At 44.4% G+C, this 26,312-nt stretch overlaps 1 protein-coding gene across 1 annotated transcript in view; it reads left to right on the top strand.

Annotated features, from left to right (window-relative positions):
- Positions 1-26,312, top strand: part of LGALS12 (galectin 12) — a 262,129-nt gene that overhangs the window by 123,253 nt on the left and 112,564 nt on the right. The window contains exons 4-6 of the mRNA XM_086938060.1: positions 18,111-18,230; positions 19,289-19,327; positions 21,610-21,636. Of these exons, the coding sequence (XP_086794186.1) occupies positions 18,111-18,230; positions 19,289-19,327; positions 21,610-21,636 (186 nt within the window). The remainder of the gene's footprint in view (positions 1-18,110; positions 18,231-19,288; positions 19,328-21,609; positions 21,637-26,312) is intronic.

Here is a 26,312-nt window from a genome sequence, read left to right as displayed (position 1 = left end):
ATAAGCATGGACATCTCTATTCTACTCTTACTAACTCAATTCTCACCCTCTGCGGTAAAAAAAATCTAACAATTGAGTTGATGCCCATGCGCACTATCCCCAAAAGGAGTAATTACCTACCTTGTGACTGGAAAAGACTTCTTCGAAGAAAAACAAACTGCAAACATCCAGACCCCACACTAAATGACAGGGGTATGCAAAGCATGTGAATCTACAGATGCACATGCCAAATACAGATGTTTTCTGGGTAAGTAACATTATCCTTGCTGTGATAATATAATAAGCTTTCACTGACTGAAAATGGGTGGTTTCTACCCTTGCAAAGGGGATTTGTTTACACGAAATTTGTACAGTTTAATTTCCAGGTGAGAATCATTATGAGGGGATAGTTTATGCACGGTCCAGGGCACGTCTACCTGTAAATGTTGTTAAATATTCACAAACCCAAAGTTAGCAAGGAATTGCTTGCAATTTATTGGTGTTCTTCCACTTCAAAAAAGAGCATAAAGTTACTTCTTCTCAGGGCAAGAATTGATGACTGCCTTGGAAAGAAGACCCACATTTGAAAACTAAATGTGATGTACTAGCCACAGTTTCTCAATGTGGAATTTTCCTTCAGCAAACAAAAATAATTTTAATAAAAAAGCAAAAGTACATTTTGTTTTTCAATTCCTCAAGTGTTATTGTACCCCTGCCACATTTTCTGTAGAATGAGTTGTACTATAGGGCTTCTTTGTGAGAGCCTTTTTTTAATCCTTCTTTGGCAGCAAACCATGTATGAGGTAATTTTGAAAGCTATCCCTCTTCCCTGCTGCTGAGGTGAAATACTTCAGCTTGGGCTGTGGGAGATACCACTGAACAATTATTCTCAGCTGGCTTTCGCTTTACTGTACCCTTTCAGTGTGCATATATGGCTTTGTTTACTCTCCCTCTCTTTGAATATTCAGTGCACTGATTTGGATCCAACAACTTGTTAATATTTTCCAAGGATGGCACCACAAAGGGATTGCAGTATTATTCCAAAGCTGTTCAGCATTTTCTGAGCACTCGGCACCACCGTTTTTCACGTACATTTTTAATCCATCTTTGAGTGTCGGAGACGCAGCTCTAAACTACCGCCAGTACCACTCATGTTCTCCCATTCCAGCTGGTAGTATGACAGAGGCATGCATGGCTAAACCACCCATGCCTCTACAACGCTGCTCAAAAAACGAATGCATCTTAAACACATGCCTTTACCACGCAGTTTTGTGGTTAAGTCATGTCTGGCAAAGGGATATGTATGGTAAAGATTACACTTCGGCTCCCCTGCCCTGAGCCCTAAAAACAACCCAACTCCCCCTCCCCCAGGACTAAAAACAACCCGACCCCCCCCCCCCAGCCCTAAAATCTGCTCCAACCCTCCCCTGAACCATAAAAACATCCACACTCCCCCTGAGCCCTAAAAACATCCCAACTCCCCCTGAGCCCTAAAACAGTTCATCTGCCCTCAGCCCTGAAAACAACCCTGACCCCATCTCCAAAAACTACTCCACCCCTAAAAACTACCCTCCACATCTCCTGATCCTTCCTCTTCCGGTGTCTGCCCATTGTGTATCTAGACCGCACACTGCCTTAACCACGCATATGTGTGGTGAATGCAAGCATGGTTCCGCTTGCAGGGAAACTGCACGCCCGGCCAGCTCGTTGTAAAGGCTGTTTTCCCTTCCAAACCCATGGCCCCTTCCGTCCTCCGCAGGTCTGAGACATTGAATGCCACAAAAAAATTCCGAGACATCACCATTGAAAACAGCACAGTCTCCTCCGGCCTGCTGCATATCACCGTAAGAGCCCACAACACTTTCCCAAAGAGGGTCCTAGACTATGGTCTCCTTATTCTCAGCCAGCGGCCCGATTCCCTTGCCCACCCCTCTAACATCCTCCTCCCCGGTCAATGGCACGTATCCCCCTTAACAACTTGTCCATGAAGGCAATTCCAGATAGGTTCCCTAAAATTGTGGTCCAGGATAAACCTTTTCCAGGTATTTCCAAAATAAACTGAACTACATCCTCCTCCCTGGTCCAAACCTCGTACCTCTGGCCCCGCCAGTTAAGAACTCCTGCTAAACCTGTGTGAGATTTCCAGGTGGGTTCCGCCAGAGACCCTACCTCAGACTGCAGCATCCTCTGGCAAATGGTCCACACTCCTCTGGCACTGGCATCTTGACCTTTTCTGCCTCCATGGCTTGCACACAGAACCTCTCTCACTGTGAATGAGACCGAGCATTCGCAGTGGCATTGCTCACACCAGGCACATGCTTTTCTTTGAATGATACATCAGGTCTCCAACAACCCATGACGTTTGTTCACCATGAACCACTGCCTTATTGTCTATTCTAAACCAAACCTTCTTGTGCACCAGGTACTGGCCTCATAGTGTAGCCGCAACCAACATTGGGAAGAATTCCAGGAATGCTATACTTCTGCACCCAATTTTCCACAGCTCCAGCCACTCCTCTGCACACCACCTGCCTTGCCAATACAACCCGAAGCCGATTCCCCACGGGGTGCTGATTCTCCACCTAGCATACACTTCTTTGCCATGTCTGCTGCGTACTTTGGCGGCTGCTGCCTGTTACGCCTGCCTTTTCTTGGCTAGGGTGACCAACCGTCCGTAAATTTCATGGACGGTCCGTAATTTGGACCTCAGGTCCTTTGTCCGTAAGGATCCCTTTTACGGACTCCTTTTATCCATAATTACACGGCGCAGCACTGCTCCCCTGCGAGAAGCCTCAGCCCCGTGATGGGGCCGCCTCACACTCTTCCTAGAGCACAAGAGCAGCCCCACCCGCCCATTGTCATTCTGTATGCCGGCTAATTGCCACATACAGAATGGCAGTTGGGCAGTCTGGGCTGTTAAAGCGTGTGGTGGCCTCCTCCTGCCTCAGTGTACAGCAGGGCATTCATTCTGTTAGATGGATAAAAGGTAAAACGCCAGTGCTGCAACGTGAGAAAACAGTGAATATAAAGAAACCTGTTAAAAAGAACGGGTTATAGTTCTTTCACTGTCTCATCATTTTAGAACTGGCGCATTTTCAATATTATATTCAACAAAGCCATGGTTACTGCTTTTTTTTTAAGCAACTAACAACCATTGACAAAGCCAGTAGTCTTAGCTTGTTGGTGTAATGATCCTTGCTGTATTATATATCTGGACACGATGACACAAACAACATAATACCAGTCGGGCGTAACACTATGCTAAGCACAGATTTTTAGCCGAGGTGTTTTAAGCCACGCCCTTAATTACATCGTACACCCCCTTTGAAGAGACCTCCCAGTTGTTTTACCCATCCTAAAGCCCTGGAAACAACACCATGTCAGCCACCTCACGTCCTGGCACTGTACATCATGCATGACTTCTAAGTTTTCATATTGCCTATGTGCAGGGGCATAGTGAACCCTCCCCCACCCCTTGCTTTAGGAACTACAGCAAGGGGAAGTTCTTGATGGGCCTCTTCTGTCTGCAACTCTGCAGACAACGGCTGAGCTCATAATGTGAAAAGGTGGGTGAATAAATAAGTGAAGGAATGTGTGAATTGCTGGATGGATTAGAGAAAGCATGAATGGATGAATGAAAGTGTGAATGGATAGATAATGAAAGAAAGGATGGTTGTATGGATCAGAGAAAAGGTAACTAGATGGATGTATGGGTTGAAGGGTAGATTGATGGGTAAAAGGGTGGATGGGCGAGTGAAAGGATGGATGGATGAAAGGATGGATGGATGGATTGATGAATTGATACGTGAAAGGGTGAATGGATGTATGAGTGAAAGGGTGGATGTAAGGATTGATGAGTGAATGAAAGGGGATAGATGGACAAAAGGATAGATAGATGAGTGAAGAAGTGAAAGGGTGGATGGATGCGAGAATGGATGGATGGACGAGTGAAAGGATGGATGAGTATTAGGGTCAATGGATGGATTCATGAATGGATGAGTAGATGGGTGGATGGATGGATAAGTGAAAGGGGGATGGAGAGAGAACAGATGAATGAAAGGCTGAATGGGTGGAAGGATAAGTGACTGGATGAGTAAGTGAAAGGATGGCTGGATGGGTAAAAAGGGTGAATAGATGTGTGGATGGGTGAGTGTATGGAGGGATAGAGGAGTGAAATGATGGATGGTAGGCTACATGGTGGATTGGTTTGCAAATGGTTGAATATGTTTGGATATAGATGGGCACACAGATGGAAGGACAGAATGAACAGTGAAAGACTGTATGATAGATAAAAGAATGATTACACCTTGTGAAGTGCAGGATTGTCTCACCTAATATAAACTTATTTTGACTTGTACTTGAGTGGTTGTCTATTTACTTACTTATATACTTTTGCGCGACCTCCTCTGACGTGTCTTTAAAACTTACCTTTTGTCCCGAAGTTTTGTCCTGAATTTTGACCTCCTGTCCTGAATTTTTAAACTTACCGTCCTGAACTTGCACCCATGCCTGTTGGTCACCCTAATCTTGGCCCCTCCCGGGTATAAATTCAAGCGAGTACCACAGCACGGTGCCTCGCACAGCCACAGGTGCCCCCCCCCCCCTCCCTGCTGCTTTCAAAGGCACCGACTTCCACAGCGGGGGCAATCGCGCCCACAGACATATTCTCCACGCCACTCGCTGCTTGTCTCGCTGGGTACGACCCTTTCAGAGGTGAGCAGCTCCATGCGACCTGCTTCTGACAGCAGGTGCCTGGCTTTGATAACCATCGCGTCCTGCATATTATATACTCCAAAAACTACACACACAACCAAACTTTTCTAAAACCGGCCACCGTGTCGCATTCCCAAAATGGTGATGATGGCCGAATATATAATTGGGCTAAGAGCCCTAACTTGATACAGCCAAAAAAGAGCGCATATGAGTCTGGGCTGATCCGCTGGCCCAAAATCCCCAAGGGACACAACTCGATCGGCTCTCCCCGGCCCCAAGTCCCCGTTGGATTTTGTTCCGGGTTTGGATGTGGCCTCTAACTTACAGCAGCTGTAGCCTGTGGGCTAAGGCCTAACCTCTAGGTTCGACTTCGATGCCCATTTTCCCTACTATGACCAGGCCCTCCACCGCGGAATAAGACATTTGTAGTGCTGCCGTACTTAGACTTGTAGAGCAATTAGCAGCTATATAAATCTTTTTAATAAAGAAAGCTAAAATGTGCCTTTAAAAAGCAAAATGCCTATTATAAAATTACTGTTAGAAGCGAAGGCAGATTGTTTACAAAGTCATTTAGGTGAGACGAGTATCTTTTATAAGCCTTTACAATATGTAGGTGCAGTGTAGAACTTGCTGCACTTTGGAGGAAGCACGTTGAATGCTGACCATCTGTTTGCATTTGCTTCTCTATGTTCCAGTGAAAACAGGTTGGAAATATATGTGCTCATGCCTGGCGAGTTATACGTTCAGATAAGGGAAGGGGGAAATTCTAATTTTATTCATTATCAACGTGAGCAACCGAAAGGCCGCGTGGTGATTTTTTTTGTTGGCATCTGCCAAGGGGCTTTTCTTGAGATTTATTCATGTTAATGATATGCATAGAAATGTGACTTGAAAAAATAGGTGAAGATTTAGAATAATACCACAAGGGGTCTCTGTTACCACACACTTCACATGTGGTGGCTTGAGTTTAATAGACATTAAAACATCAGACAGACCGTTTATAGATGACCGTTATAGATGAACTTTCCAAAAAGGTCCTCATTCCTTCTTCAAGAAAGGGGAGCATTTTACTACCTAATCGGTTAACTCAAGCTATTTACTGACTGTGCACATTAGGTTTTGCTGAACCTATGGCATTGCGAAAAAAATATCTGTCGGGAAGGGTAAAAAAAAAAACCACTTCCTCATTTTTTTTTTGGACCTGTGTCTTCATCTGCTCAATAAATCAAACACCTTGTCTCTTTAAAGAACCAAAAGAAAAATAAATATTTCTGTCAAATCATGAGACAGAATTACGTGAAATGTAGGGTTTCAATAGATTTCAAAGAACACAACATATAGTGGATTGTCTGGTTAAATAGCATATGTTTCAGAGGCAATGCTTTCCATGGGCTGGTTTCCCCATGCTGGCAGTATGCTTCCCAGTATATCCGCTGACGCATTTCTAGGACTAAATTGGGATTTTAGAAATTCGTCGATTGACACCACTGAAAGAACACCTTCTGAATTAATCACGAAGGCTTCTTCCTACTCCCCTCTTTATAAAAGAAGTTCTCCATAATTATGCAGGCTGAGGATTTGCATGATTTTGCCCTTCAAAGTAAATCAGTACTTCTTGCAAAAGCACTTTGCCAGCTGGGTGTCTGGCTTACAGCTTCCTTTTCAATTCCACGAGGGCAAGAAAGTGTCCACAGGGCTAGTTAATGGTACTACAGCATAGAAATGCTTTTTTCTCATCCACCACACTGCACTACGTCAGGATCCAGTAAATGGAGCAATACAGGGACAGGTGGGTGGGTGGTCACAATATAATATTAAAAATATTTCATGACAAAAATATTGCATCCCCTATATTGACTATCGCTCTATCGTCTGGGGAATTAGATGAGTAGTTAAGACTAATGAATCTATGCCTACCTGTTGGTGGAGATCTAGAGTATAGAATATCAAGTGACCAAAATATCAACGGGTAAATGTGTAGATCTTCTATACCCAAATCCTCATAAATGTACCTTGAAGAGATATTGATAACTCTTCAAGGTACGTAGTTAGATAGTTAACAGTAATGGCCTGATTTGAAGTTTTGTGGAGAGGGTACTCTGTCAGTACGGTGACAAAGTACCATCTCCGCTAAACTGGAGTTCCACCTTTCTAATGTAGAGTCAGGTGGATCTCAAGCATATCGACCTGGAACACTATTCCATCTCTGCCACTGACCTACTCAATCAATCAGGGATTTATAGAGTTCCTACTCACCCGTGAGGGTCTCAAGGTGCTAGGGAGGGGAGGGGGGGGGGGGGGGGGTGGACACCTCTATGCTGATACGAAGAGCCAGGACTTTATGTCCTTTCTGTAAAAAAGGTGCAGGGCTGGGCTTCATCTGATGCTGAGGGGGAGTTTGTTCCAGGTCTTGGCTGCGATGTAGGAGAAGGAACTGCCACCAGTTCTGGCCCTGTGGATGAGGGGACCTTGGCTATGGCCAGGTTGGCGGAGCGTAGGTTTCTCTTGTGGTCGTGGAAGGAGATTCTTTCATTGAGGTATTGGGGTCCGGTGTTATGGAGGGCTTTGTAGGCGTGTGTGAGCAGTTTGAAAGTTATTATTTTTTTTAATTTTTTTTTATGCAATGGGGAGCCAGTGGATGTCACGGACGTGCTGGGTGATGTGATCCAGTCATGGGATGGCTGCGGCATTCTGGATGGTCTGGATTTGCAAAGGAGTGTTTTGTTAATTCCGGCATAGAGTGCGGTTCCCTAGTCCAGTCTGCTGGTGATGAGTGCATGGGTGATGGTCTTACTGGAGTCGGCGGGGGGTCTATTTGAAGGTCTTGTGGAGTATGCAGAGGGTGTTGAAGCATTTGGAGGACACAACGTTGATCAGGTGGTTCATGGTGAGTGAGGAGTCGCGAATGATGCAGCGGTTGCTGGCGTGGTCCATAGGGGTAGTGGGTTTCCGGGGGCGGGGAAGTGTTGTCCCAGGCGGAGGGGGTAGATCCATGGATGAGAACTTCAGTTTTCTCTGTGTTGAGCCTCAGGCAACTGCTGCTCATCCAGGATGCGACGTTCTTCATTCCTTCTTGGAAGCTGTGCCTGGTGGTGTTGGGTTCCTTGGTGAGGGAGAGGATGAGCTGGGTGTCATCGTTATGATACTATGCTACACCCGTCTTTTCTAACAATGGAGGCCATGTAGACGTTGGAAAGGGTGGGGCTGAGAGAGGATCTTTGGGGTAATCCGCATCTAATCTCTGTGGGTTCGGTGTGGAAGGGCGGGAGTCTTATTCTTTGTGTTCTGCCTGAGAGTATACATCAAATCCAGTCTAAGGCAGTTCCCTGGATATCGGCGTTCATCGTTGTGGAGTCTGGCAGCTAGTGTGCGGTGGGTGACGGTGTCGAAGGCTGCTGAGAGGTCTAGTAGTATGAGGGCTGCAGTGCGGCCTTGATTTAGGAGGGTGCAGATGTCGTCAGTGACAGCAATGCGGGTGAGCTAGGTGCTGTGGTTGCTGCGGAATCTGAATTGAAACGAAATTAAAAAAGCATTTGTATAGCGCATGACTACCATTAGGTATTACAGCACTAGTAGCAGCAGTTGTAGGGAGTTCCACCAGTTAAGGAAATAAATAACAAGGTCTTTAGCAGTTTACGGAAGTCCAGGTGGTTAGTTTCCTGGGAGAAGTTGAAGATGAGGTTGGTTTCTATGAAGTGTGTTAGTGGAGTGGTGTGGCTCACTGGTTAGAGGCGGCAGACCCAGAAGTAGAGCTCGGCCCGGGACCAGGGTTCGATTCCCGACGCGGCAGGGTCTTGGGCCATGGTCAGCGGACTCGATAATTCTCGCCTTGGTGCCTACTCCAACCATGGGTCCCACTCAGCAACTCTGGGCAATAGCTTGCTTAATCTCTACTAACGGCCCCATCAGCGCCGGGGATGCTTGTCTTCACCTTGGAGAAGCCCAGGAGGGACCATCTCACAGGGAAAGCCAGGATGGGTTCCCCAGCGGTATACAGTGCCGGGACGCCCCTTTGCTGGGACAGCTGTGCGCTCTACAAGTATACAACATTTGACATTTAGCTGGGTGGTGACGAAATGGGTGGAGAAGGGAAATGGGCCAGTAGTTCATGAGGTCAGTTGGGACTGCGGAGGGCTTCTTGAGGAGGGGTTGGACTTCTGCGTGATTCCAGCCATCGGGTAACGTGGCAGTTTCGAGGGCGTAGTTGATAGTCCCTAGTAGTTCTGGTACAAGGCGGTGGTAGCCCCGTGGAAGATGTGCGGCGGACAGGGGGTCAGTGGGTACTCTGGAATGGATGCTTTTCATAGTCTTTGCAGTGTCTTCTCTGGTGATAGGGGGCCAGGTGAAGAGGGTCTTCAGGGTGGCATCGCTGGTGGAGGGTGTTGCGTTGGTGCCGTTGTCTTGGTAATCAAAGTTGTTGTAGAGCGTCCTGATTTTGTGGTGGAAGAAGGAGCTGAGTTTGTTGCAGAGGTCTTGGGTGGGAGGGAGGGACGTCAGTAGTTGCACTGTGGGGTCTGGTGAATTCTTGTATGATGGCGAAGAGTTCCCTGGAGTTGTGGGAGTTGAAGAGGATTCTGTCTTGGATAAAGTTTCTCTTAGTTGATTTGATGTATAGGTGGTGTACCTTGGTAGCGGCCTTGTAGACTGAGCGTGCTTCCAGGGTTTTGCTGTTTCTTCATGCTTTCTCCAGTCGTCCGCAAGAGTGCTTGGATTCTCGGAGGTCTATGGTGAACCAGGTGGCTTTCGTGTTGTCGTCTGGCGGAGTTCTGGAGGGGGGCTAGAGTGTTGGCCTCAGTTGGCGATCTATTGGTGAAGGTCGTTTGTTGCTGTGTTGACGCATGTCGTGATAGGACTAGGAGTGCAGCTGAGGGCAGAGGTGAGGTGTTCTTCTGTGATTTTACTCCAGTTTTTGCATGGGGGGCTTTGCGTGAGCTTGTGTGCAGTGGGTTTTGAGAAGGAGAAATTGACACAGTTGTGGTCCATCCAGAGAGGTTGTGTGGTGTTCCTGAAGCTAATGTTTCCTCCGGCGAAGATGTGGTCGAGAGTGTGTCCTGCCATGTGGGTGGAGATGAGTTGCTTCAAACCAGTGTTGGCCAGATTCTCTAGGAGGGCAGTTCTGTTTGGGTCGCTGAGGTTGTCTAGATGGAAGTCCAGGTCTCCAAGCAGTATGTAGTCTGTGGAGGCGAGGGCGTGGGGGAGTGATGTAGTCTTCAATGGCGTTGCTGAACGGGGATCGGAGGGGGGGGGGGGTTGCGTTGTCCGAGTTTGAGGTGGTCAGTTGGAGAAAGCTTTTGTGAATGATGGCGATGCCTTCTACTGAAGGTGTGACGGAATAAGGGCCATTGAAGTTTGGTCATTTAGTCTATCCGCCCTAGTTGGAGTGTGTGGAGTGTTGAACAGTTTTTACTTTCACACACTGCCATTCAAAATGTGATGGCAAGTGAAAGTTTGAAAATGAAAATATTTGAACGACTCCCTCACCATGGGAACAAACTCAAATAGTGATGAAGTAATTGTTTTTTTCTTTGTTGCTTTATTTTCAAACAAAAAATCCAGTTTTGGGATTTTGTTTTTCCAAATAAAAAGAAAAATTGAAAATGTGCTGTACCGATAGCCATGTTGACATGCACACTTTCAATGCATTGACAGGAACCACTGTAACAGCAGTTCATACCAATGTAAGGAATGTCTGCTGGGGCAGTGTACATCTCTAAATTCGCAGAGTGGTCACCCCATTAGAGCAGCAGAGTATTCTGCATATAGTTTCCTTGACTATATAGACCTAATAGCGAATGCACTATTTTTGTAGAAAGCTATTGTGGATATTGATATAGTGGCATCCAACTCTGGGAGATATATATATATATATATATATATATATATATATATATAAAACAATCCCTGCTTACTCTCGCCTGGAGCCCAATCCTGGATACCGCAGCGCAGGAAGAAGAGAGGAGACCTCAAGTGCAGGTGAGCAGTGTATTTTATTTCGTCGGGGAGACGGCACACCTCAGCATGACGTTTCGGCCTTCACAGAGGCCTTGATCACATGACGCATGCTTGGGAGGAGGCAATTTTTAAAGTGCTAGTGCTGGTTTGAGTGTAACATCATTGGTGGAAAATGGTCACATGTGAAATGATTAGTATCATAGACATAGACAACATTTATATGCAAAGCTCATCGCGGGATAATCCCTGAATTCAGCCTATATCACCAAGTGCAAATAACAGTACATAAAGTGCAAATGCCATATTGTCGTTGTGGGCAATACACAAAAAAATCACTGGATAATCCAAGAAAGTTAATTTGCAGTGCAAAATAGGCAAAAATGCAACACGTTTGTTAAAGTGCAAATAGTGTCTTGTAAACAATTTGTCATCGCTATAAATAATCGCAATATACTTGATATACAATATCATGTTAAAATCAGGTGTAGAAAAATAGATCATGAATTATTAATATATAAATATAAGTATAAAAACATGAATGTACAAGCACATTGCCAATAAATATATATACACCAGACATACACTATTTACACAGGATGAGACCTCAGGTGAACTTGAAATATAGCTGCATGAATGCATGTTAAGCCTTTCCACCGAGATCGCAGCATCCTGATTGCGTTATACGCACTAGTCTATCATGTGTCTATGTGAAGCCGGAGGTTTGGGAGGAGAGGAGATGTTAACCCACCGCTAGGTTTGGAGAACATCGCAGCCTCCCCTCTTATGTCTCCATGCTAAGATAAGTGACCATTAGTTGAACCACACCATACCAGTAATAAACATAAGAGTGAATAGTGAAGAAGGACGTTATCATGTGCATTTTTTTGAAAGTTTTTTATATAAAGTTTTTTATCTATGAATGCTCTTGTTTTCTATTTAATCATGGTTTGTCTTAATCAATGTTGTGCTACGCTTTTGATACATCCTTATGCAGCCTAAGCCTAGGCTGCACTGCACACTGAAACCATCCGCAGAACTAGACATGTACTAGTCAGTGAAGAAAATAATCATTACTCACTAACAGTCGGATAACTTGGTAGAACACCTAGGAGGATGATATCCTGTTGGATAGAGCAGGCCCTCAGGTTACACTTATGTTTGCAATTCAGAGACAAGTGTAAAAATCTTCTGTGGAATTTAATCCCCCCGGGGCTCGACTATCCATTTCCAGTATGTACCTGGTCTCCAATTTCCTAAGAGCACCATCCCTGTCACCTCCTCTTTTGAGAGGGCCCACACAATCTACAGCATAGTATCTTAAAAGGGAACTATCATTGTTGTGGTGCTCTTTGAAGTGGCGGGCCACCGGATAAGCTGGATCGTTCGTGTTGATGGCCCTTATGTGCTGGAGTATCCTCTTGTGCACCTGCAGCTTGGTACTACCCACATACCGCAGGGCACACGGACACTCCAGCACATAAACCACATGTTCACTCTTGCAAGTCAGTTGTTTTTTGATCTTGCGCGCACTGGGGGTGAAAGGTACTGCATATTCAGTTTTGTTTAGCCCATGCTGGCATGCCTTACAAGAAGAACACTTCCTGAAGCCCTTACTCTTGTCTAACCAATTCTTTCGTGTAGAAACTTCTGGGCTAGATTTAACTAAGGCATTTTGCATAGAATATGCTCTCCTATATGTGATAGGAGTGGTTGGAATTTTGTCACCTATAACAGGATCACATTTAATCAAACCCCAGTGCTTAGAGATGATTTTGCCAAGTGCCCCATGCTGTCTATTGTAAGCCCAGATCAATCTTACTTTTTGATCCTGGGAAGTGGTAGGCGCATTCGTGACTTTGCGTTGCAAGGCTTCACTGCGTGACAGGGCATTTGCCTTAGTTATGGCCCTATCAACCACTGCAGCCTTGTACCCCCTTGCCAGAAATCTAGACCTACTGGCTTGCTGAGCTAGATGGCATTGAGCTTCAGTACTGCTCAATCGTCTAATGTGCAGCATCTCGCCATACGGGATACTGCGTATAAGGTGAGCAGGGTGGTGACTACTGGCATGGAGTATTGTATTTCCAGCCGTTGCTTTTCGGTACAACCTGGTTTCAAGTTTGTCTCCTCCTGGTGTGACTGTCATGTCTAGAAAATGTACCTGGTCTCTACTGATTGTCGAGGTAAACTTCAAGTTGAAATCATTACAGTTTAGCATATCAACAAATTGCTCAGCTTCTAGACGAGTGCCCTTCCAGACCAGGAACACATCGTCTATATAACGATACCATCTTGTTATAGACCGCCTAGCAATGTCGGAGTGTTTGCCAAAGAGGACCTGTCTCTCCCAGTAGCCCATATGGAGACAGGCATAACTAGGAGAGAAACCGGCCCCCATGGCTACACCCCTGACTTGCTGATAGTATCTGTTGTTAAACATAAAGAAATTATGGTGTAAACAGAATGAAATCATAGAAAGTAACATACGATTGTGGTCAGCCATGATGATTGGTCTCAAACCTAAGTAGAATTCAATGGCTCGCAGTCCGTCTTGATGGTTGATACTTGTGTATAAAGACGTAACGTCTAATGTAATGAGCCATGAATCCGAATCCCATTTAATGTCCTGAATTTTCCTCACAAAATCATTAGAGTCTTGGACAAAGGATGGTAAACTCTGCACAAACTCCTGCAAGAATGAGTCCACGTAGACAGTTGTCTTTTCCAGTAACCCCCCGCATGCTGCTATTATTGGCCTTCCAGGGGGTTTACGTGGGTTCTTGTGGACCTTCGGGATTAGGTATAGGACTGGCATGACCGGATTGTTGTTTTTAAGGTACTTGAGTTCATCCATACTCAGCAATCCAAAAGATCTCCACCCCATTAACAACGAGTAAAAATCTTCTTGAGCCTTCTTGATCAGCGAGATGTCACTATGTCTGTAGCAGTCTGAATCGTTCAGCTGAGAGAGGGCCTCTTCTAAATATAGTTTTCGCGGCCATAAAACTATATTCCCTCCCTTGTCAGACTGCCTGACAATGACATTCTCATTAGCTTGAATCTTATGGATGAGTCGCAAGTACTGGCCATTCTGTGTGTATTTCTTTCGTTTCGAATTGAGCACTTTTGAATGCAACAACTTGATGTCTTTTGCAACAGCATCATGAAAGATGTCAAGGTTGTCGTAGAGCATCACAGGAGTATAAGTGGAGCGTGGTTTGAAAGAAGTTAATACCCCCACCCTATTTGGCTCACATCCTAATACTTCTTGGGATGATGATTGCTCCATTCTTAGGGATTCTAAAGCCTCCAAACCTGGCACATCACGAGCTTGCAGCCCTTCATTCGCTGTATATATATATATATTCACTGAAAAAACCATAGGTTTGACACCAGTTATAGTTAGCTGGAAATTTTACTAACATAAAACCATTGAAATTCCCACGTTATAGTTAGTTGGACTCACTATAACTTGCGCGCCTGCAATGCACTGCTGATGACGTCACATATTACATCACTCATGACATGGTCAGTGACATCACTCATGACATCACTGATGACACCATCCAGGGAATATGTGTCTTTCTGAAAAATAAATATGTTTTATATGTATTCACTGAAAAAACCATAGGCTTCACACCAGTTATAGTTAACTGGAAATTTTACTGTCATAAAACCATTGAAATTCCACGTTATAGTTAGTTGGACTCACTATAACTTCGCGTGCAATGCACTGCTGATGACGTCACATATTACATCACTCATGACATGGTCAGTGACATCACTCATGACATCACTGATGACACCATCCAGTGAATGTGTGTCTTTGTGAAAAATAAATATGTTTTATATATGTATATGTAAATGTCGATGGAAGAATAAATGTTTAAGTAAGTGTCTAAAAAGATATTTTAAAAAAAATGATTGGTTAACTGGCTTATTAAGTGTATCCTAGTGAATACATATATTAGCGAGTAATGTTTAAATATTTAAATATATGTATCAGTGTTTCACTTTGTGTATAAGTGGCTGCATGGGTTGGTGAGTAGCTACATGTGTGTGTGTATATGGGTTATTAGATGTTTTTTTAGTATCAGTATGAGTGTCAGTATGGTTTGGTGGGGGTATTACTTAGCACATAGATGCATCAATGATTGACTCACTGTTTGTATGTGTTTTCAAGACCGCATATGTGCAGGACTGTATGGGTGGATGAGTGTGTATATGTGTGTGTTAGTGAGTGAATGGCTGTCTCACTAGTGTCTTTATCAGTAACAAGATATGTTTTAATCTAGTATTTGTGAGTATTGATGTATATAAGTGAGTATATGAGAGAGTGAGAGATTGTAAGAGTTCCTTTTTAAATAAGTATGTGTTTCTATAAGTGATTGTTTAAGTGAGTAAGTATGTGTTAGTTTCCTTAGAAGTAAGGTAGTAGTTTGTGTATAGTTGTATATGCAAATAAATGGATGTTCAATAGTTTATTTGCATGTGTGAGTAACTTTTGGATGACTGTCGGTGTGTAACAGGATGTATAGGTGTATCACTACATATGAGTGAGTAAATGTATGAGTGATTATATAGAACTGTTGGTGAATGAGTGGATGTGTATATAGATGGTGTAATTTCTGAATTGGTTGTTGTAACTGGTATGGTATCTCCATTTTTTTGAAAATGTTAGTTTCTATTTTTGAATATGTGTTTCAAGGGTTACATTACACTGAAAGGAGGTCTGTCACAAGGATGGTGTCATCAGTGATGTCATGAGTGATGTCACTGACCATGTCATGAGTGATGTAATATGTGACGTCATCAGCAGTGCATTGCACGCGCAAGTTATAGTGAGTCCAACTAACTATAACGTGGAATTTCAATGGTTTTATGACAGTAAAATTTCCAGCTAACTATAACTGGTGTGAAACCTATGGTTTTTTCAGTGAATTTCTTAGGTTTTCTAAATGCTAATTCCTAACTATAAGTCTCACTTTATAAGTAAGACTGTTAACGCTCTAGTTGTTCTTTAGAACACTCTCGTACATTCTGTCATTGGGCTATAGTTGCACTACATCTGGCTGATATTTGGGCTACATTTGTATTTTTTTGTCTCTGGTGGCCATCTTTGGGCTACATTGGGCTACATTTGGGCTCTAACATATATATAGCCCAATGTAGCCCAATATATATTTTTTCAAAGTTAATTTTCTTAAAAACCACTGGAGCATATATCTTGAGACATAGCAAAGGCACATCGGGCTACCAGTCCCTACAATTTTTCCAAATTCTTATTTTTTTTGTATATTTTTTTATTTATTTTTTTATTTTTTGCCTTGGAGCGCTCCCGGTGCGTGCCCCGGTAAGCGTAGTATTTTGAAGCGCCCCGGTGCGCGAACCGGGAAGCGTCCCGTTAGCGGCAATGTCGCGATCGAAAACAACATTGTGACGCGTAAGCGTGACGTATCGCGTAGCCGCGCGATGTGTCTTATGACGCGCTGCGTAAACGCACCCGGAAGCGCTCCGCAGCGCGGCCCGGAGCGCGTAACGTAAGCGCGCCGGAGCGCGTAACGTAAGAGCATCGGGTCATGTGACTTGAAAATAACACTTTTCATTGGTTCTCATTATTTTTTTTCTCCAAATAATGAAAGCCCCCTCCTTTTTTTCCTCATTCTAACTTTCTTCATTGAGAGAGCAAGAGCTATTTTTGAGCAAACAATGGCATCACTTGTAGCTGCAGCTGGTGCACCCCCACCACCACCACCAGGAAAAGAAGGTCCACCACCACAGTTTCTTGGAGGACAAGAAGAAGAGGAGGAAGAGGAACAACCAAGGCGCTTCCTGCCTGAAGAACCAAGGCAAAGGCACGTTAAAGTGCACTTTATTTGGCAATTCTTTTCTTTTCCTGCAGACCAGAAAAAGGTGAACGCCCCCAAAGTCACCTGTCGTTTTTTTTGTGGCAAAGTCCTCTCCAGGGGCAATCCCAAAATGAAATATTCTTTTGGTAATTTTACCATGATCCGCCACATGTAGAGGTGGCATCCCAATAACTTGGCCCAGGCTGAAGTACAGGAACTTCGAAACAACCCACCCCCTGTGGCCAGCACCTCCTCTTCTGAACACTCACTTTCTGGTCCTGAAGGACGCCAAATGGTGCCAAATATTCAACAAAAATTTGGCACCATCAAAATTGTTTGCATTTTCTGTGGCAAAACATTATGTTATGGTGAACTTAGTGTCACCTTAATAAATAATGCTGTGGACAACCACCAATGCAGCAAGAAAAGGAAGCAGTAATTCTTTTCTTTTTTTTTTTTGCTCCTGTTGAGCCATACAAAAAAAAATGTTCAGAAAAATAATTTAAAAAAATAAAACAACAAAAAGAACAATAAAAAGTTCTTTTCAGAACTACCTCCCATTTATAAAATATTGCTAAAAATGTTAAACTCTAGCATTCTTTTTTCTCTTTTGTGCGCTTCCCGGTGCGCTCCCCGGGGCGCGTACCGGGCACTCCCTCCGCGAAAATCGAAAAAAAATTAAAAAATGTTTTTGCCCCGCGGGGCCCTTTTATAGCCCCCACATCAAACCTAGGGGGTCAGGGTGGGTCTACCCTGCCCCCTTATGGTCATTTCCCCCTTTGTTTTGGCCACCTCTTGTGTCTCGATCCTACCGAGACACAAGATGGCTGCCGCTCCGGACTGTTTCGAATGTTTACAGACACCCGAGAGCCAATCAGCTTTCCTTGCGCACCTCGCGTGGCGCGCCCGGAGCGCGCCCCGGTGTGCGTACAGAGACGCGGCCATAGATGTATATATTTTTTTGAACCTACATTACTCAAAATCCACTGGAGCACATTTCTTGAGACATAGCAAAGGCACATCGGGCTACCAGTCCCTATAATTTTGCCAAGTTTGGTGGAAATCCATTCAGCCGTTCGGGCTAAAAGTGAGGTCGACCGCCCTATGGAAATTAACATGGGGAAAACACGTTTTGGGACCCCCCCTTTTATCTCGGCCCCCGCTTGACGAATCCCCCCCAAACTTTCAAGGAAGGACTGGAGCTTCGCGAGGCAAATTAGTGGAAATTTTCAGGCAGATTCGTCAACCGGCGCCACAGTTATTCACAATAGAATTTTGAGCTTTTGGATTGAAAAAAATCCTAACTATAACTACCTACTGGCGACTGCCAGTAGGTAAAATATATATATATATATATATATATATATATATATATATATATATATATATATATATATATATATCAATAACTAATTCAAATAAGGCGATCACTCAGAGGTTTTACCAACACCAGTAGATGGTTTTAATCCTATAACACGTTTCGCTTGCACAGCACCTTGCAAGTACATTGATGTTGATTTGCTGTGCCCTAAGTATCCAGGGTAGCCTTGGTGGGGTTTTTATAAAATCATGTACATTGGGTTTGTGTTGAATGACCTTATCATTGTTTCCCCAAAGGTGAGTGTCAATGGCCATCACTTTATGGAGTACCCCCACCGGCTACCTATGGAGAGAGTGGATACCCTTGGAATATTCGGTGATGTCCTAGTGAAAGCCATCGGATTCATCAATAGCAATGTAAAGTATCAACTAAATTCTTTAAGATTTAATGGAGTTCTTCTGATATGGTACTGGTGCTAAATGTTGTGCTCCTGTATTTTTTTCCTTCATGTCCAAGGGCATACATTTTTCAGCCTTTATAATTAACAAGTTCATGAATTCTTCTCCTGTATATTATGCAACTAATATTTTTACCATAATAGGGCACATTATCATTGTTTGTGCCCAACTCACCTTTTGAAAGGTGCGCAGAGCACAAACAATTATAATGTATGATACGGCCCCAGGAGCCATTTGAGCGGACGGTGTCTGCCGAAGATCAGGGCTTCGTTTTTTTCTGTGTTGTCATGGCTTGGCAGTTCGGGCTGGACTGTTCCCAAGATGCACAGGGTCAAGACTGATTTGTATATGGCCATGTCTGAATTCGGGTGGCTTGGTGAGCAAAATAACGATGGATTAAACCCAGATCTGTGACTGGGGGTGAATGTTTTACCATTGTGCAACATTCCGTCCATCATCTTGTGTGTTTTGCTATTTCTAAAAACACCTGCTAAGGGTCCAGTAAGAGATGAGCAATTACTCGGGATTTCCTAGGTCTGATTCCCTGGTGATTTCTCATTTCTCTCTACTTTCACTGGGAGATTTCGGAAGCTTCCAGCAGTCAAAATCTCAGAGTAAAAGTAAACCGATCTGTGGTATTCCCTTAAATCTCCTAATTATGAAGGGCTAATAAATTAAGAGGGCCCACCTATTCAGATCAGCTTAGCACCGACCTTCTGCCTCTGCAGGGAAGCCTCGCCCAAGTTTGTTAAAGCGAAGGTGAAGCATAGGGCAGGTTGGGTCCTGTATGTAGCTTTGTGGGGTGGAGGGCTGCTTGGAGATTGCTGTGACTTCTGATAGATGGAAAGGAGTCTGGTTGCTCAGTTGAGCTCATCAACAGATCACGGCATCTCAGATCACTGTTTCAGCTCCCTTTTGTGGAGTCCTCCTAAGCACTCTTTGTTTTTACTGTTTTTCTAAACGATGTATCTCTACAACCTTGTTAATGTAAAACTTTTTTCTCCTCCTGCGTTTAGCCTTATACAGCGGACAAAATCGAGTATCCCATCTGCCAGGTAAGCTATGGCTCTGGAACCATAACGCGGCCATTGTTAGAAACGAAACATTTACGCTTTTCGTGAAACGAGCAGTGCAAGTGAATCGTTAGGGAAGAATGTATGATTTTCAGCGGGTGGGCTTGAGTCAACGTGGGATGTCTCTGTGGAATCAGGAGTGCCATTTAAGTGTGACGAGAATTGAACGAGGCCCATTTGAAATGCCCAGGGCCAATGACTAGGAGTGAATGTGCCATTGGCGGCCAATGACTGCAAATGAACAAGAATGGAGACCGACAAGGCTCTGTTGCAGTACTTGGGGATGAACGGGACACCATTACCAGTATACGAGTACAGGGACAGGGGATGGCTCGCGAACTTCCTTTAAATCTCTCGAGATTTCTGCTAGCACTGGGTCATGATGGAACTCTGGGTGGTTACCAACAGGTCACATGGCAACGGTTCCGTGCCCTAAATATAGTCTTGTGCACCAGGGGGGAGTGCTGTATGCTTCCCATTTGGCGTTCGAGTTTTGGCTTGCTGGAGGGGCCTGACTTGTTCATTTGTGCTTGGGATACACTCCTATATGTATTTGGTCTCAATACATGGTATATAACAAAGCCCTTGTGTGGTTTGTCAATAACATGTCAATTCAATTTCTGATTACCTGGATTGATATATAAACGTTAGATGATGATTTTTCTCTTTAGATTCATCTTTCCTTTATTAAAACAAGCATTTGCCATGCAATAAGTCTTGCACTTGCGAGAGTTTAAGCTATTGGCATTGTGAATGACAATACCTTTTATGTATCTGTTTTGATAAATAACACCTAAATAAAAGACGTCATTTACAATGACAATAACCTCAAACTCTTTGAACTGCAAGAACTATTCAATTTCAAAGAAGCTGCCGCCATTGTCCCGGGCTGCTTGTAAAATGAAAGAGCGCATGGCGTGCTGAATGTTGCAGGAAAGCGGGTTGTGCCTACAGGCCTCCAGCAGGAGAAACTCGTTAAAATAGTGCTTACAGACTAAACAATATATATTGTGTAACAGAAGTAAAAGGGCCAATCTTCATGGGAGGTTACAAATGAAGACAAGGCTGTACTAAGGAGGGACTAACAAGCCTATTAAGGAATCGGATGCCAGCATTTACAAAGGACACTGGCAGAAGCCAATGAAAATGTGGGCGGGCTTGGAAGTCTATACTTGAATACAGCATGCATCACAGAGCATGCGCTCCCCAGGCTCGACCTAAAAACAAAATGAGATGCTCCTATCTACATTTCTCAATTCCGATAGCAAAACTGGAGGGAGAGCATCAGTAGGAATTTTAGAAATCCCCATTTGGACACCCTATGAAGAGAATGGGTGTCTCCTCTTCAGCCCTGGGCCAGTAAGGTTGAAGTACTTTTGATATAATGGATGCAATTCAGTGCTTAATTTGTTAATAATAAAAAAACTACAGGCGCCAGAGTCCAAGATATTTTTAAAAATACAACTGCAGCTTTCTCCATCCACAGTCTGCCAGTGCCCCGAAATGCCAGTGGCAACAATACCTGCAAACCAACACACTTACAAAAGTGACAGTTTGTTCTATTCGAAGTCACCCACGGCTGTAAGAATAGCGTGGGTGCGCAGGTGTTACTATTTTTTTTATATGTATATTGAATTAAGATGCAACTGATATGCTCTGTTTAAAATTAGACAGACTGTGCTGCCGTTGTGGGGAATGTCATAAAAATTTGCCTGTGTTAAGAAATAAGTGCTAGTGCCGAGCCCCAACAAACACCGGCACAAATTAAGCACTGCTAACCCACCGATCCATTTGTGTAAATTGAAGGGTGCAGGTTCAGCTCACAGTGGCCTCCCTTGAATCGGGCTTCTCTTACTGAGTCGCAGGACTGTGGTAGGAGCTGTTCCTCAAATATGCTCTCTCTGCATCACTTCAGGAATTAACTAAAGACATTAATTATCATGCCCTCTCGTCAGCTTCAGTATTCATCTTTTCTTGAGCTGTGTAAATATACTTATGTGTACTCTGTAATCATACGCGCTAAATATTTTTGCAGTTACTACAGTGCCCCCAGGGTAAGGCCTGCACTCTGTAAGACACTGAATAAAATGGCTGTTTTAAATTTGTTTTAGTTGGGCACCTATGAACATTTTTAATTGGGACTTTCCACATTTCAGATTATGGAGTGCCTTCTGTGAATGTCTACAGTAATATTGCTAACCTCCTTATTCCAACACTTTTTAAGTTTGTGCCTAAAACATTGTATTATTTTCTATTTTCCATAGCCATTTCTTCTCAACAGCCAGTCACTGGTGAGTGATTTACTTCTCCGTTGTCCTCTGCTCTGTGCTTGTAAAACTCCATATGTCTACTCGCTGCAGCAGGAGCAGATGATTCCTACCAGGTATCGGCCTTGCAAGGTTTTCACTTAACAAGTATTATAAAAAGTTTTTGAATGCAGCTTTGATTGTGTTCTTGGGCGGGAATTCTGTTATTTGTTTGAAACTATGTCCGCTTTCATTACAAACCGGGAACATGGAAATGTCCATCCCGGAGTTGAGAAATGATGTTCCTTTTGGTCAAGATTTGTCTACATTCGGTGCACTCCACACCATGTTTTAGGTGTTTTTCTAGGCCAAACTAATTTGTGAACGTGTGTGTGTGTTGGGGGGGGTGGGGTTATGGTCTGAGTGCTTGAAGTAAGTACAGTCCAAGTGAACTCACAGATTGATAACTGGTTGAATAAGTACATTGAAATTGTGAATGAACTAATGATTGAGTGCATGGATGGATTGCGACAGGTTACACCAATTTTACAGGCTAAAGTCTTGGAAAACATTACTAATGGTTTAATATTTCATTGATATTCTAGTTGTGCGGCAGTGTCACAACATGGAGAATATATATATATATATATATATATATATATATATATATATATATATATATATATATATATATATATATATGTGTGTGTATATATATATGTGTGTGTTGAGGTTCCGTGACAATTGTAAGTGGTGTTTTCGACTCGCACGAATATGGTCGAGTCTGGTATCTATGAACCGCAAATGACGAGTTTAGTAAGTGTGCGCAGTTTCGCTGTGCTAACTTAAACCGTTTGTTTGTTATGTGGGTTTTTCATCTGTACCCACGGGTTCCATCTTAGATACGGCATCCATTTTGTCTCTTGCCCTCAAGTAGCCAGCGAACGGACGCTGTCCGCTTCGCGACCCTGGGACTCCCAAGATATTTGCGGAAGACACATGTCCTTTATAAGTGCCTTTATGACGAGGGGGATGATACTGTAAGGCAGATGGCCCCGCTCGAGGCTCATCTCGCCGTGCCGGTTTATTGTCTCAGCCTTGCATCTCATTAGGCACGTCCCTTTGATGCCTGTATCTCGTGTTTCCCGCTACCTCCCCTTTTACACCCATTCCGATCTCCCCACTGTCTCCGTCTTCCTCTGCACCTGTCTTTGTTCCTATTTCGATCTGTTTTACTGCCGATTGGAATGCACTAATGTTGGGAAGATGGGTTTTTACAGTTGGGAACCGCCAAATGTTTCCGCACTTGTGTTCCGGACCTTATGTGTATCAAAGTGACCAAAGCGACCCCTCTGGGGGATAATGGTGGGAACTGGGTTATAAACCTTTGTGTACCATGTTGTCCTATGGGTGAAAACTGTATAAAAGGAGCGATCCACAGAACCAATTTGAAGCAGTCTCCCCAAGTTGCACGAGTTGTACTTGTCGTGATATCTGTGTTCCCTGCAGCAAATAAACCTTGAATCTTTGACGCCGAAGGAAGTGTCCCGTGTCTCTGTCATTCGTACGCCGGAGCAGGTTACCCACGAAGGTTTCAGGTGTTGTGCCCTGGCACCGCTGGGTCTTAAAGAACCCAGTCCTTCAGTTGGCGCCCAACGTGGGGCTGCATCAGTGGTACCGGTCCAAGCCCGATGATCGTGAGGAACTTCGTGTGAAATCTCCGAGGGAAGGTGCACTCCGCTTCATCGATCCTGTTGTCGAAACAAGTGGCCCGAAGACTTTTCCCGCGAAGATTCCCGCCTCCTGACGGCTGCGACGGACTGCTGCCCTGACTGTAGACCTGTTTTGGCACCTGGCGTAGACCTTGGTATAGCGAGACGATTGACGGGCCTTCCTGGAGACGCCATCGATCTTTGAGTTAAGTATTTGTGGGTCGCTCCCAGAGTTCTTGGTTGTGGTTACTTAGTGGTTGCATGGTTCCATTGCATTTGTAGTTCTTGGTGCTTTGTTGTGTTATTTGACGACTGCAGCCGCCAAAAACCGAGGGTTTTGTTCTTTGCTGGGACTTGGTAAATCCCGTAACCCTTGAAGTTTGTGAAACTCGGCTAGTGTGCAAGATGCCTGGTCGCAGTACTCTGTTTAGTTGTTTCAGACCTTGTGGTACGGATTCCCGACTGGAGGACTCGTGTCCGATACCTCCGGTTGGAACTCCCACTTATGAACAGTACAGCAAACATGGGCTAGGCCCGATTACTTTTAATGAATACTGGATCAAATACACGAAGAAGGACGGTGACCTTCGCTGTCCACCGCATGGTAGTTTCGAGGCTCCGATCTTAGATAATCTAGAGGTTAAATTGTTCGCGAAAAAGTCAAGGCCGGCCATGTTTGATGCCTTTCGGTTGTGGCGTAAAGAAGCCCGACAGAAAGAAATCAGACAGACTAAGCGAAATCAGAGGGATAGTGCTGGTACCATTGTAAAGAAAGCAGAGCAGTTCCAGCATGATAAGGAGGTTAGGGAAAAGGAAGTGTTTGACAGATTACAGCGTATGACTATAGATAAATGCTATTCTGCTTTGCCTACGGAGCCGGAAAAGAAGGATGAGTCAGTTGAGGATCCTTTAATGTCCTATCTTATGAAATCGCCACCTCCGTACGTACAGGGTACCACAGCCCCTGTGATTCCCCCTGTACCTGTTCCTGCACCTATTCTTCCTTTGCCTGTTCCTCAACCTGTACCCGTTCTTCCGACTGTTCCCGCTCCTTCGTCTGTTGCTATTCCTACTGCTCCTCCGCTTCCACATACTCCTGTTTCCGCTACTGCTCCTGCTCTGTTAACCCCTGCTGTTGTTTCTGTTTCTACTCCTTCACTTGTTAGTCCTGTGTCCTATACTTCTCCCTCTACTCGTAGTCGTAATTCTCCTCTTGCGGCTAGCTTCTTTCATTCGCTCGGACCTGTTCTTGGGTCCGCTGGTTCAGATGGTCCTCAGAGACGTAGTCACCTTCCAGGTAATAGGGAACGTGCTTCGCTATATAATATGGCGATGGGTTGGATGACGCACCCCCTTAGAAATCCACCACGTGTTGTACTCGACACGTTTTGTCAGTTCAATATACCAACCCAGAGATTTGTGTTCGAGGAAATGTGTAAGGTCCTTCGTGATCAGATATCGGCCGATGCACCTGACGAGGTGCTGACCGCGTTGTCTGATCTACAGCTTCAGTTTTCGGCTGGACTGATAGTGGATACCAACGTTCGACGAGCCGTTGAACGATTGTTATCTTTTCGTCCCACTCCTATACCTCAAGCCTTGTTTGTTGAGGATATTGAAAGACAATCAGAAGAGTCTGGTCAGTTCCCTATGCGTGAAGTTCCGCCAGTTTGGATGCCAGGTAATCCTGCAGCTAACCCCCCGATTCTGCCGTTTTTCCAGAGAGTATGGATACATCTCCCATGGAAACGCTCAGAAGTGTTACAGGTAAAGCAATCTTTGCCTGACCCACGCAAAAATCCTACAGGGTATTACAAAGAATTATCGCAGCTCGTAGATGCTACGGTAATGAATCTTGCCGATATCGATATGTTGTTTGGCAATGTCGTACCGCAACCGGTATGGGCTAAGATTCGTCATGAAAATCATCCGAATGAATTAGGTGGTGCCTGGGCTGCCATTGTAGCGGCAGATGCCGGACAAACGGCTGCTGCTAAACCCGACCAGCTGATTGTTGATCTCCCTCAAAGAATTATAACGTTAATGAAAACTCTTATGCCAGCTATGAGAGTAAATTGGGACAAATTGTCAGCTTGTAAACAGAAGAAGGACGAGAGTGTTTCCGACTTCTTTACGAGGTTCGAGGAGGCATTCATCGACCATAGTGGTCAGGATATGAGCACTGAGGGTGGTCAAAGGTTGTTCGTGGATAAATTTGTTTCGAACTTATTGCCCGATTTGAGCAATAAATCAAAGAATTCGGAAAGTGCATGGGCCGTTTCTACCTCTGCTCAGATATTGGCTACGGCACAATATTATGAGAATAGAGAGAAAGAGGAGAGCGACCGTGCTGATAAAAAGACGAAAGAGCTAAAAACTAAAGTGCTGCTTCAGCAAGCGTATCCTCCACGTTCGAATCAGAATAATTCGCAACAAAGTAGATTGCAGCCGCAATCGAACCGATCCCAAACTCGTAATGACTCCTCTTTCCAAAGATCCTCGTTAGGGTACAATCAATGTGCTTATTGTAGACAAGAGGGTCACATTAAATTCAATTGTCCTGTTCTAAACGAACGTAATAGTGGTAACTCATCGAGAGGAGGTCGTGGTGGTTCGCAGCAGGCACCACGTGGTAGAGGTCGTGGTGCTCAGAACGATCGTTCAGATAACTCATCGAATTCCGATAATTGTTTCGATCAACGTGGATCATCACAAGGACGATCTGCGCAGTACAATGTAGACGATTACTACGTCGATCAGGGAACTGACGACAGTAATTACTAGGACAGCCAAAGACAAGGAGAGGGAGTGGTATCAGTTCCGGTTGATCAGAGAGGGCCTTACGTCGCAGTTGCTACATCGGGCGTCGTTGAGCCTTTTCTGTTGGACACTGGTGCGGCGAAAAGTTCCATTAAGCATTCGAAACTCCCTGGCGCACCTTTGTCTGGCTTAACAAATGTTTCCGTTGGATTCTCTGGCGCCCCTGTTAGCAATCCAGTTTCGTGCCCA

This window comes from Lissotriton vulgaris, chromosome 9 (genome assembly GCF_964263255.1).
Source record: "Lissotriton vulgaris chromosome 9, aLisVul1.2, whole genome shotgun sequence".
In the NCBI taxonomy this organism is placed as follows: Eukaryota; Metazoa; Chordata; class Amphibia; order Caudata; family Salamandridae; genus Lissotriton; species Lissotriton vulgaris.
The sequence above is the reverse complement of the archived record's forward strand: the minus strand, read 5'-3'. Positions and strand labels throughout refer to the sequence as shown.